This window comes from Polypterus senegalus, chromosome 18 (genome assembly GCF_016835505.1).
Source record: "Polypterus senegalus isolate Bchr_013 chromosome 18, ASM1683550v1, whole genome shotgun sequence".
Lineage (NCBI taxonomy): Eukaryota > Metazoa > Chordata > Cladistia > Polypteriformes > Polypteridae > Polypterus > Polypterus senegalus.
In genome coordinates, this window is record NC_053171.1 from 31,583,088 (window position 1) to 31,596,875 (window position 13,788).

At 33.8% G+C, this 13,788-nt stretch overlaps 1 protein-coding gene across 1 annotated transcript in view; it reads left to right on the forward strand.

The window, feature by feature from the left end:
• Positions 1 to 13,788, forward strand: part of mnat1 (MNAT1 component of CDK activating kinase) — a 171,144-nt gene that overhangs the window by 72,848 nt on the left and 84,508 nt on the right. Inside the window, exon 6 of the mRNA XM_039741847.1 lies at positions 1,458 to 1,586. Within this exon, the coding sequence (XP_039597781.1) occupies positions 1,458 to 1,586 (129 nt within the window). The remainder of the gene's footprint in view (positions 1 to 1,457; positions 1,587 to 13,788) is intronic.

Sequence of the window (13,788 nt, forward strand, 5' to 3'; positions counted from 1 at the left end):
ACTGTAACATTCAGTTGTTGTTGGGTAGGTTCTCTTGCAAACTGACTACATTTTTATAAGTGTCTATCGATTCCAAAATTGCTTTATGTGAAGAAAAGAATGTCAGTGACATAGTTTGAGTATAATAAATTATTATTGTACTTTTTTGTGTAGAAGATATTTGGTCAGTTTTTGATGCCTTTTTATAAGTAAACTTAATATTTAGTCTTTTGAACCCTATTTTAAAAATACCACATAAAAATATCTTAATTCTGTCTATAGCTGTGTTTATCCAAAATTACAAGTTCTGCAGCTTTTAGTTCACTTCATAGGATGATTCAAGCACCAGTGTGACATGTTCAAATACTTCCACATACCTAAAATCTTGGTTTAAAAGTTTTAGTAAAATTTCAAAGAAAAACAGTTCACACAAAAAGAGAGAAAAAATCGATATTAAAGTTCTATTTAAGGCTTGTATATCTTGTTTCATTTCACTAAGTTTAGTCATACAGTCGTGCTTGAAGCATACTAAGCATGTAAGTAAGCATGTTAAACACGGTCAGTAAACTGTATGCCATCTCATATTTACAAACATATCTAATAATCCATGCTATATGAGTAAGACTGTTTTCTAACTGGCTTAATTAGCACTCTGTTCTACAGGTGGTAAAAAGCAATACCATATTCTAGGTAGCTTATAGGCAGCTATATTCTATTACTGAAATTAAGCAAACACTATATGAATTTAACATAAAGCATTAACTTTGTAAGATTGGCTCACAATGTCTGAATTCATGGAGCACCAAAATGTAATATGGGCTTTATTCACAGGCTTTTGAGGAATGTTTCCTACCTTATGTCCAGTACTGACAAGATACTCATTGACTTAGTCTCACCCTGAATTATTAACACTGGGTTGTAAATGGTTAGTTGGTTGGAATGGCATCAGAAAGGTCTAATAATGTGTTTGTCAAAAACCCAATTCCTTTAGTTCTATTCTGTAAATGGCAATTTAATATTATTTGTTTTCCGTTATTTTTCAGCTATTTCATGGATCTTAAATCAACTCAAATGTCCCAATGAACCATGGATTCCGTCAGAGATTCGTTCAGTGCAGACTAAATCTTGATAGGGTACATTTATACATGGTTAATCAGTAATCCATTAGCATAATCAGCACATCTTTGGCAATGTGAATTGAAAACCAACGCAGACACAGTTGTCTTCAAGGTGTTTTTCTCTTACATACTGCATCTATTTAAATTCAAATTATTTGTTTTGTTTTTTTTTAGTCTCTCTTATTTGGAATGTTCTTTGAGGGGAAACTGACTTGGGGATGATGTTTATAGTTTGCTTTTGTTGATTTGAGTATTTTAACTTTTATTTTATTCCAGGTTTTAGATATTATGTATTTTATTATTCACTAGAGTTTCAGCTTTGTTGTTTGTTAATCTATTTTTAATTCTTGTATATTATAGGAAAGCTCCAAGCTTCCAGCTGCTGTGTTGCTGGCTCAACACAAAGATCGTGCTGCTCAATTGGAGACTCAGATTGAAAAACAGAGCCAAGCATTGCAGCCTTCTAAATTTTCTACTGGAATCATAATGGCAAGTTTTGTGTTTTATGACCTCTTTTCCTTTGTCGTGTTGAAAGAATTCTTTTTAAGTGTGACTTGCTCATTATCTGGCTTACCTTATTTTGAATATTGTGATATTGTGATTTTTATACTAATTGCTATAATTAAATAATTATTACTGTGTTGTAATGGATCATGATTCCAATGTTTGAATCCAACACCTGACTGTCTAAGGCGCTCTGTCCCTGCAGCTGTTTCCTGACTTGTGTCTAGTGCTGTTGGGTAGGCTTTTGCCCTTCACAACACTGAACTGGATATGACACTGTTACGTTAAATTTTAATATATTAATTCATTACTGCCTCAATATGTAGTGATTTGATTTTCTAACCCCAATGTGGGTGCTTCGATTCTTTTCTGAGTTTTTAGCATGTTTCAGGGGACCTAAACCTGAGTTGTAGGATTTGTTTTGTTATTTAAACTGACTTATTTTTGAAGACTTTTTTTGCTTCTACAAAGCCCCATATGGTCAGCTTTTCTACAGAATCCAAGAGATCCTTGTACAAAAAGCAATAATATCTAGTGCAACTTAATTGATACAGTTTTTTAAAAAGTTGATGTTTCTAAAATATCCAACTTTCAAGCTATGATGAAAGACATTGACACTAAGTTGCCAATGCACTCCAGGAGCAACAAGATACAATTGTATTGTATCTGATGTTTTTCGGAGTAAATTCAGTAGACATCTGAGTAAAGTATTGGTCATTAAGTACAATATTATATTGTTGGTGTATTTCAATACATTCATATTTTGCATTATACAGGTGTGCATTGGACACTTGTATATTGTATGCCTGATGATACTGATAATTAAGATTATAGGCAAGCATTCTGCTTTAAATATCAGGAAATTTCTAGACGAGTTTAATATTACTTGCATATTTACAGTTTGTTTCCAATATTAGATGTGTGGTGATTAATGGAAATATGTTTGTACACTTAATAAAAAATCCTTTTTGAATATTCTGCATTTAATATGTTGTGATGAGGGATCTGGTTGGGACTTGTCAATCAGGGCAAGGGTTAGGTCATAATAAGACATCCTGACAGACATTTCTCTGGCTCTGATTACATTATTGGCCTTAACAATGGTTTAAAGGTGTTATCTCTTTGGTGAAGGTATGTCCCATAATTATGCAAGATGTCACACACTGTATGGTATTTTTCACTTAACTTAATATTTAACAGGATTGGCTGACCCTCTATTAGTGTTTTGTGCGTCACCAGAGGGAGGTTGTAGTAGATGGTTCCAGGTTAAATTAAAATGAAATGAATGATTGAGGAGGACATCGTCATATTGGCCTGGAGCTCACTCAACCCAATAAGTACAAGCAGGGTGCCATTGTATGTTGTTCATGACACCCTGCTACCTTTTGGATGGGATTTGCCTCGTCCTTTAATGGAGCTGCAGTGTTTAGAAGTTAAGGGACACCAGGAGTACCTATATGGACTATAATAAAGCTATAATGGAAACCCCAGGAGAATTCTTGACCCCCAGAAGTTCATGACTAGTATTAATATAAGGGTTCAATTGGTGGTACGAAGGAAAGCCAGAGATAGGTGATAAGGTTTAAAATATGAGCAGGAGGAAACATGTTAAGTTGCCATTTTATTGTCCAAGTTGACTAGCTTCTCTTCCTGACAGGTAGGCAACGCCCTACTTTAGAAAGGCTCAGTGCAGCTTAGGTCTATTCTACTATTTTGAAATTATTCCTACAACACCCAGTACACGTATGTCATTATTATTTTCGTTATGATAAAAAAAATTAAAATATGATTTCCTTAGCATTTTTTTTGGTTTGATGCTGTTTCAGGAGCACATATTATTATCCTCAATGTACTGTATATTTTTTAATGATTGTTACTGTTCATCATGAAGTGAAAATAAAAAAACAGCAAAGCTGCCGCAATATGAAACAAATTGTGGCCTTTTTCAAACTATTTGAGAAGCGGGAACACTTGTTCTATTATTTTTTAAATTTTTTTTTTTATCTCTAGAAACCAAATCGGTTTTGATACTTAAGACAAGCTCTTCCAATTCCTGGTATGATTGTTTTCATACTGGAGGTTGTAGTTTCTTAAGCATAACTAATAAAGGTTACTGCCATAAAGGTCACATCTAGAGTATGTAATGCTTAAATGTCAATGATTATTACAAGTAAAATGTATCTAAATGCAAAGCTGTAAAACCTTACATTGAACATACTTGAAAGAATAGGCATAGTGCTTGAAGCTTAATAAAAGGTTCACCAGTGTTTTACATATCCCCATTTATCGCACAGAAATTGAGAACAGATATTTGGAAAGGGAGTGGAGAAATTTTAGGTTTGTTGTGATATCTTTCCCTTTTTGAATTTTTTCTGCTGTTTCCAGGACCCTTTCTTGGTAAATGTGTATTTTGTTTGGCATATTGGATATTGTAGAACCCAAATCTAATATTTAATTTTACTTTCAAAGTGTTTCTCAAGATGTTAAAATTAACTGACATCTTACTGCAGCATTATTATTGTTTTCTTATGTTGCTGTGACATCACCCACACAATGGTATGAAGGTCAGTGCTGGGCACTTCTGGTTACGTAACATTGCATAAATACACATACACTTGGTATGTGTTTTGTGACAGATAGGGGCCCCTTGAACCCTCAGACTAGATGCCAGACAACAGGTATAAGTCCAATAATAATTTTTATTCTGACAAATACAGTGCACAAGCACCCTCCACTCCAAAATACTCATATAATAAACCACTATACTAATAAACAATAATCCTCCACTCTCCCAGACACGTTGCCACCCTGCCACCCAGCTCAGCTCGTCTGGGATTTCCCACAATCCTTTATAGTCCTTGACCCGGAAGTGCTTCTGAACCCTCAGTCCATGTGATTTCCTAGCACTTTCATCCCGGAAGTACGTCATTTCCTCTGTCCCTGTGACCAGGACGTACTTCTGGGTTATAGGGCAAATACAAGTCTCTGAGCCTCCCTGCAGCGTCTCCTTGCGGCCCCCATGGTATCCAGCAGGGCTGTGAAGTAAAACTCCAATATCCATGATGCCCTGCTGGAATTCGGGGCACTTCCATGCTGCCGGAAGGGCTCCATCTCCATCAGTGTTTCTTTGTTGTGTATTGATTCTCAGCTTTGTTAAGACCTATGAACTTGGTTATCATTTTTTGTTTAAGTAAACTTTCAGCAGGTTAATTACAGTTTGGATTTTCTGTAGTTTTTTTCCAGTGTCTTATCCCGTGTTCCTTTTTCAATATTATCTGTCCTTCCAACACATCTGGCAGAATGCAAAATTTGTCTACTCCTCTAGAGGGACAAGTATCATAAAGAGGAGTGGCTTTGATACTAGACAAGACTGCAGAACAGTGTCTCATAAAGATAAGATACTGTATCTGTGATAGTGTGTTGATCATTTGACTACAGACAAACCCCAAAGACATAGTGGTAATAGTAAGGTATAGTATATGCCAACATCAGAACACAGGGCTGAAAAGTGAAGCCTATTTATTAAGACAACGAGAATGTAAAGATTGAAGGTAAAGGAAAATAATGTTATTGCAATTGTCAACTTTAAAAGAAGTTGGAAAAGGAGGAGGCTTTAGTGAAGTATCGAATTTGGGCCTAGGAAAAAGAAATGATAGTAGAGTAGTATAAGGGACATCGACTCTGATGTAATCTTTCCATTGGAGCTCCACCATTGCTTAAACATAAGAGGTCTAACAGCAGAACAACAGGTTGCATGGGGACTTCTGGAGAGCAATCCTAACAAGGATGCAGTATGGGCAATATGCACACTCTCGTATTACTTGACTCCGCACGAAGATTTTTTCTTTGAATTAAATAGAATATTTATGATCCTGCAGATGTGACAGAATGATTATTTTAGGAATGTAAGAATGATTAAAACGTGCCATCAGAATAGATTGTCAAATGAGAGACTTAGCAGCATGGCAGCTCTGTCTATTAATGACATCCAGACAGTTGACTTCAACAAATTAGTAAACATATTTGCTAAAGGTCAAAGTAACAGAAGATTAATCTTAAATACAGTTGTATGATAGTTTTAAATGATGCCCTTCTAACATTCTTTAGAATACTGTGCAAGTGTTACCATAGAAAGTGGTGTTCATTGGGGATAATAGTGTTCCATAATATTATATACATTCTGTATGCAATTCAAAAAACATGCAGCACAAATTTTAATGTTATTTAGAAACACCTTCACTTACAGAGCAATTTGTTTCTGTTTGGGTGGAATATCAAGTTGGCACTTGTTATTTATATTACATGCAAGCATGAATATGTTCTATTCAGTGCAAGTGAAAAGTTTCTAGTTGTTCCATCCATTGCAAGAAAAGCTCATTAGAATTCATTCTTACACATTGCACTTTATTTTCTATGATGTAGACAAGAAGGCAGGAGTTAGTTGTGTTTGATGTAAACAAGCAAGCTTGTCGGTGCCCAAAATTCTATGCAATGCCTTCAAGATTCTCTGTTCTAAGCAACTGGGCAAATATGATTTTAATTGAATTTCTGTCTGCTTCAGAATCCAGACAAATTGAAGAATTGTATCTGTCAATGGGGATAACCTAGAGAAACTCATTAAGAAGTAACAGTAATAGATGCAAATGAACAAAAAGATAGACCTGTCTTTAAAGTGTGTCTAGTGTATATTGTACAGGTTTCTGTTGCTAGTCCTCAATGTGTCTGTTACACAGTAAATGGTTTACAATTCTATGAAGAAAGGAACACTTAGGTAGTACAGGGATTAAGAGTAAAAAAAAATAACCTTGGTTATATAGTATGTTTCATTATAAATTATGTTTTTAGAATGTATTATGTACCTGGTTATTTATTTATTTATTTATATTTTTGGGTCTTCATTTCCCTAGCTTGATATTGTCCCTATATCGTGCCTTTGAAAGAAAAGAAAACTTGCGCCATTACTGTGGTTGAAGCGTAATCTTAGGCATGATGGACTACTAAGAGATATCATTGAACGGAGATTAAAGGTTTTGGGGTAGTCTGAGAATGTTTCAGCTGGATAATGATAAAGAGAATGCAACGTGTGAGAAGAGGACGGTGAAAGACAGATAAAATTAGAATTGGCATTACATGACAAGGGCCTGCCTACAGGCAGAACACTAATAAATTAATAGGCTGTTTACAAGGTGTAATTGCTTTGTCAATGCTCTAGTTTAATTGCTGTCTTATAAAGCAAATAATCAAGGTTAGCTGAGCAAGGCACAATCATTGGCTTTGGCAATTGAATGGCTGTTGTTTTAAGAGATAATGTTTTTTAATTTTTGTTTTTTGCTTGAAATCATTTTTTATACAGGGTTACACAGTAACTCATTGGTTTGCAGCACATTTACCTGTTCACTCTAGGGACCTGATTTTTATTCTCTGTACTGATTATGTACCATATTGAGGGTTTACCAGGTATTTTACCCATGTCTGCATGGGTTTTACCAGTTTCTATCTGTATCTCAGATATGTGCATTTGAGGTTAATTGGAGACTATAACTTGACTTGAAATGAATGGCAGGGAGAATTTTTGTACCAGCAATTGGTATTTCTTATTTTGCTCTCAATGCTGCCAGCACTTCACGATAAATCCTGAAAAGTGCAGGCTTGGCAAATGGACTGATAGGTGTTTGTGGTGTTTGTTTTTTGTATTGCTGTTTCTTTTTCTGAAAGGCACCTTGAAAGGAAACATTTGTATAAAATATGCTCTGTAAATAATATTTCTCTTATTCAGGATGTTGCTCTGTTAGTGTTCATTTTGTAGTACTAGGGTGTTGTACCGTGTTAACCATTATGAATGTAGTGAGAAGTCAAGCATAATGACACTTTTTATTGGCTAACTAAAAGGATTACAATATGCAAGCTTTCGAGGCAACTCAGGCCCCTTCTTTAGGCAAGATGTAATACAGAAACTGGAGTTCCCTGTGTTTATATAGACACCAGGATAGATACAACATTGGAAAACTTTTAAGTGAGTTGAAACACATAATTTTAAATAAAATTTGTCAGCCTATTTAATATCTATCAAGAGACAAACAGAAGAAGTGTTGAGATTGTATTTACTTTTAATATTGTGTATATGTTTTGAAGCAAGATTATAAAGTCTTTTTTTCCCCCCATGGTATTTGACTGCTTTTGTTCTGCTGACTGTCTGTGACTAAGGCTGGTTTCCACAAAGGAAAAACAATTAATTTCATAAGTTTTGTGAGAATTATAACTGTAACTTTAACTGGAATTGTAGGATCTACTCTAGTTTGCTCTTTGAGAAAGAATCCAACTTTTCCTTTTGCGGTTTGGTTTTTTGTTCAATTGTCCATTTAGAAACATGTCAGTTTCTAGGTCTTGTTTGTGTACCCTTAGTGCATTTTCTTCACTTACAAGAAGATTGGTTGTTGAAAAAAACCTGACAACTCCAAGCATTGAATTGTGAATTTCAATAAAGTATGAATTCAAGTTGCATGTCCAAAAAATAAACCTACACAGTATATTGCAACCTGAGATCAGAAATTGTGTATTTTAAGCATTACTGGTAATAAGATATGCAACAAAGAATTCCAATGTACTTGTAAGAAATAGTAATAAAATTTTGTGCTTTTCTGTAGGTTATATGTTGATCTAGGGAATATTGTGGTTTTTAAAAGTATTGCACATATTATTGGGAACTATTACAAGCAAAGCTATTTTTTTTTCTATGTGAATGTTAATGTCACAGCAATGTGCATGTTAATATAATGAAAAAAGTAATTCAAAAAGAGGATCTATGTTTTCTGTTTTATCATAACCATAAATTCTGTTTATTGTCTATACAATAACATCCAAAGTTCTTCATTTTCAAGTGTTTGTTGAATGATTTCAATCCTGCCCACCCTTAGTTATGAAAACAAAACCTTGCAGGAAATGGATTACTGCAGTAATACTTTCTTGGCCTAGCAAAGTTAGTTTATATTTTCCATACGTCTGATACATGAATCATCAAGAGGATCGCTTTTTTATGTAAAATTCTTTTCTGTAGCTGCCAGGGATTTAGCATTTTCTTTCGCTGTCTCAGACTCGACTTTTTTTTTTTTTCCTGTAGAATGGAGTTATGAGGCATAATGGCTGGGATTTAGTTTGGTCTAGTGATATGAAAGAAGAAAAATAATCATATTAGGACAGCTGTTTTACGTTTGCAGGTGTTTATGAAATAGAGAAACGCCGTGTTTCTCTGAATAGCCATTTCTCTGAAGAAAGATGATAGTTTAATAGCACCATGACAATAAGTGTTTTATAATAAATGAATTAATCGCAAATTTATTAAAAGGAAGGGAAAAAAAAAACATCAAAAGCCTGTTTTTCGGCCTCTCCCTTAAAAGCACTGTGAAGCTCCTTAGAACTGCTATTTGATTTTGACTATGCATGTACAGGTAGTTCTAATTATTACAGAATGTGTAAACCCATAATTTAACCTGTAGTTGATGGGACAGTTCAAATGGTAGCAAACTCAAACAACAAGATTATTAGTGATATTGCTTCTCATGTTATAAAAAATTTCTTTTTAATTTCTTTCTGTGATTAGTATTCAGATTTATTTAACTTCAACCAATAAAAGCATTTTTATATGTAAAATGTTTACTATATGTTTTAGTATTAGATATTCATTTTAAATGTAAAACTGTGTATTTTGCTTTTTATGTATTCATCAGCAAGTCTTCTATAGTTATGACTTTATTAAGACTTGGTCACCATACATCTTATATCCCTTGACTCCCACACAGAATAGTTGTACGCTGAATTATTGTTCTACTCTGACAAGTACCAGAGTGCCTGGGGATGAAACAAAATCCCCCTTCAATGCAGAACCAAAATTTAAAATGGTGTAAGGAAATGTATGTTTTCTATGGGTGCTACAAGGCATGTTTTTCTTTTTGTTGCACTGTAGTAGATACTGGCAAAGCCTAAGTTTAAGTTATGCAGTGTTCAATTCTGAAACATTCTGCAGTTTGGAAATGCCTCTTTTCAATGGGGCTGCTAACACATTAATTCAAATGGGAGGAGGGCAGTGCCTTGCTGGCACATAATTTTAAAACTTTAACATGCATTTTATTTTAATATTAAACTACCCAAGTATTAAAACGTTCTTTTTTTCTAGCAATCACTCACATTAACAAAAAGAAAAACACTTTCAGGCTCAGTAGCTCAGTCAATGTTCTGTAGATTTTAATGTAAACGTTTGTTTAAATTTAACTAATGTTGATATTTATAATCTGACAATTTCATTTCATCCATACATTCATCTATATTTTAGCCTGCTTACTGAAGTACAAATTTGCAGGGCAAAGGAAACGTACTGTGGCAGCCTGAGTGGCAAGCCTGGATGAGACCCCAGCTTTTCACTGAGCAGGATTTCTCATACAAGTTGCCAGTTAACATATTTTCCTTTTCTTTTGAGAGGTAGGATGAGACTAGAGAGTCATGACAGAGAAACTGAAAATATTTGCAAACACAACACCAGCAGTGGCAGAGTCAGGAATCTGACTTTCGTTTCTGCAGCTCTAATGCAGTGGTAATAGCTACAACTTTGCTTCCTCATTTTAGTTCACCATAAATAACAATTTAATCATAAAGTGATTCCTTCTCCGAGCTATGCATGGTGTACTCAAGGAATTAGGAATTTTCAAGGATATGTGCCAGAAGTAATATACTGTACATGATGAAACTACCAAGCAATGCTGGACAGTACTGAAATACACAAGATTGTAACTAAAATTCTATATATTATATCATTGTAAATGCAAGAGTACTCTACTTTATCTATTCTTAGTTATGTGTGAGAAAATAGCTGAGAAAGATGTATTGTTTTCACAATGTAAGGTAACTGAATTTCTTGTGGTACAGGGAACTTACCTTGCTGAGATCTGCAAAGATTAAATTGAAGACCTCATCGTAGAGAATCAGTGTGGGACAATTGGGGAAATAGTAGTATAGACTGGAATGGAGCACTATTAGGGGATTGTAAGATTGAGATGGTGGCCATTTGCATTGATTGGATTGAGAATTATGTAGAAAATTTAATTAAGGTAAGTAAAATTGCTTGCCATGAAGTAATTTCCTATTAATATCTTTACTGAATTATGAAGTTAGTTTACTAATTTTTTTATACAACTCTTATATGCGGATGTGTATATGTTGTTATTGTCAACATGACTTGTGTGGAATATTATGGAATTCAAGCTGCAGTTCTCTCCCTTGCCTTCCTGGAGGTACAATGCATAACTGCCTGTATCACCAATTAAAGGACGTTTTACACAGTATAAAAAAAAAAAACTTCAGTATACTGTATGTTGCCTAAATATGAACTAATTTCTTAATTCTTTACCAACATATGTTTTTGCTCTGGCAAATTGATCTTCAGTTTCTGAAATAAATTTGCTCTTGCTTTTCTTTACAAACTCTATACTGTATAAACAATGAGATGAAAAATATACCTCACTATGTTTCGTAAGACTGTTTGGAAGAATTTTAAACATGTTTGTTTCAGGCATTTCAGAAAGTAAAAAAAGAAATTGGTAGTTCCTACCGATTTATACCAGGACCTATCATCTGGCTCACAATTAAACATTACAAAATTGAAAGTTTTTAGACAATGAAATAGTTAAATGCAATCAAAATAATTTTCAAAACTAATTATTTCTGTTGCCTTCAAAACAGTTTAAAGTTTTACTGGCCTTTTAATTTACTTGCACATTATAATTAATCTCTGAAGACTACTTTCTTTATTTTGTGTAAAGTACCATTACTTCACTTTCTCTCTTCCTGTTTTCATCTTTTTTTTCTGTTTACTTTTACATATTATTATGTTCAGAAAATCCATGGAAAATGATTTTCAAATGGCAGTGAGCCTTATACCAAAGTTTATTTTACACCTTGATTTTCAATGTGACCACTTGCAGCTGTCCAACAACTTTCCCTTAAAAAAACTTAGACTATTTCAGATTATTTCAGATTTCTGTGCATTTTATTTCTCTTAACCTGTCAGACAAGAAATGTTTCTTCAGGGATTGTTATTTCTCTTCTGGTTGATTGGCTCCATGGAGGAACCAAACAATCACTGTCCTGTATACTAGCTAATCTCTTAGTTTTTTTCAAATTCAATCACTGTAAAATCTCATAATTTTTGTTTTAGAGTTATATTTCTAAGATTCAAAGATTAAGAGAAGAATAGTTATTAAAAAAAAAAAAAAAACAGATCTTCTTTCAGACAGGTTTTAGATAGCTTTGGTGAAATCATACAGTAAGTGTATTAAATATACTGGCTAAACATTCTTGGAGTTTGGATTTGTAAATTCAGCATTGAAAGTGAATTTTCTGAAATGAACATTTAGATTAATATGGGTACATAATTCAAAAATTACTGGTAAATAAACACTATACATGAATGACTGTACATAAAGTTATTTTAGAAGCAGTGTTATGATTCCAGCTGATATAAAGAAAACATTCCTATGTATGTACTTGCAAGATGTGGGCTTTTATTCATTGAACCATGATGAAATATATCACAGTCAGTCTTTACGTGCAACCTCAGCTTTCTGGTTTTGAAGTGTGTTTTTTGATATATGAATGGCTCTCTTTCTTCTGTGTTTTGTTTAATTTGTATGGCTGTTGTCCAGTAAAGCATCACTTCCAAGATTAACCCACTGGAACATTGTCTTAATCAATTTGACATCTACTTGTGTAAACAGACTGGGCAAGGAATCCTGAGGCAAAAAGTTAGCAAGGTGGGGTTTGTCTAATAAAAAAGTAAAAAAAAAAACAGTCCTGCTTAAACACATAATACTTTCACAGATTTAAATTATGTCCCTTCATTTGAGGGGAGGGGGTAATGTGCGAAAAATTGCTTTGGTTACCACTTGCTGGACAGGTTTTACTGGCTAGTAGACTAGATTTATCTTGATAATCACTAGAACAACACAAGTTTTGAATACAAATAAAATTACAGCCATTGTCTTAATGACTTGCATTATCTGGAAGGAATTCTTTAGCTTTCTGCCAGTACCTCACTGCTGCCTTAGAAACCAGACGTCTCTGGTGACAACAGTAATGGGCAGTAAACAAATAAGAAACAAGCCTCTGATACTCTTTGCTGCAATGAATCAATGTATTTTGCAAATTAGAATTTTCTTTCAAGCCTACCAGTGCAAGACTCTCTTTAAGGGTTATTAGAGCAAAATGTGATGGGTCAGAGAAGTTGATGCTTACATAGTTGTAGTTCAGTGTTTTAAAAAAATAAGCAGTAACATGAACAGGATGTTTTTGAGCTAATGGAAATCTTTAAAATTTTTCCTAAATTATTTGGTACATTTCCTCAAATTGAGCAACGATAGAGGTACCGGAGAGTCAAACCACAAACTTTGCTATTTCTCATAGAATTGTTAATTGAGAATGTTAATGATCATCAGTAAAGAAAATAATTACATAAAGCTATAATTTCATAAATTTGTAGGTAATGCTCTTAGATTCAAAACTAAACTGTTATTTTAAATAAATATATGCAGAGCACCATTACTCTTCAATTCAATTCCACCCAGGGGGGTAAACGTTAATATTATACAAAATTATTGTCTGTCTGTTATACCTTATTGTTCTTTATCAGTATGCTGCTGCTGGAGTATGTGAATTTCTCCTTAGGATTAATAAAGTATCTATCTATCTATTACAAACAATCAGAGAGGTTCTTGGCCAGGTGAAAGAAATTTAGTAAAAAACAAACTGGTGTGTGTTTTTTTGCTTGTACACAAGATAATAGTTACTATGGATTTTTTCCTTAAACACCTCTTTTAGTTGCAGCTTATAGTAAACAGACTGTTGTTTTAAATCGTATTGTTGGTTTTGTTTTGAACTGTAGCTTTTTATGTGTTTGCACTGCATGGCATTAGCCAAGCCTATGCTTAAATATATTTTGGATATTATTGTTTAAGTATTTGCAGGCAGCTGCATGTTTGTTTGTAGCTACATTATCTTTTAAAGAATATGTCCACCTTTTGTCCATTTCATCACCTGCTTAAATAACACATCCTTTTGTTATTGCCTGGCTTATACATATTTTCATAGACATTTGCTAAAGTTGCTTTCACTGACAAGTGATTTAGATGCCTCATTTGTATAT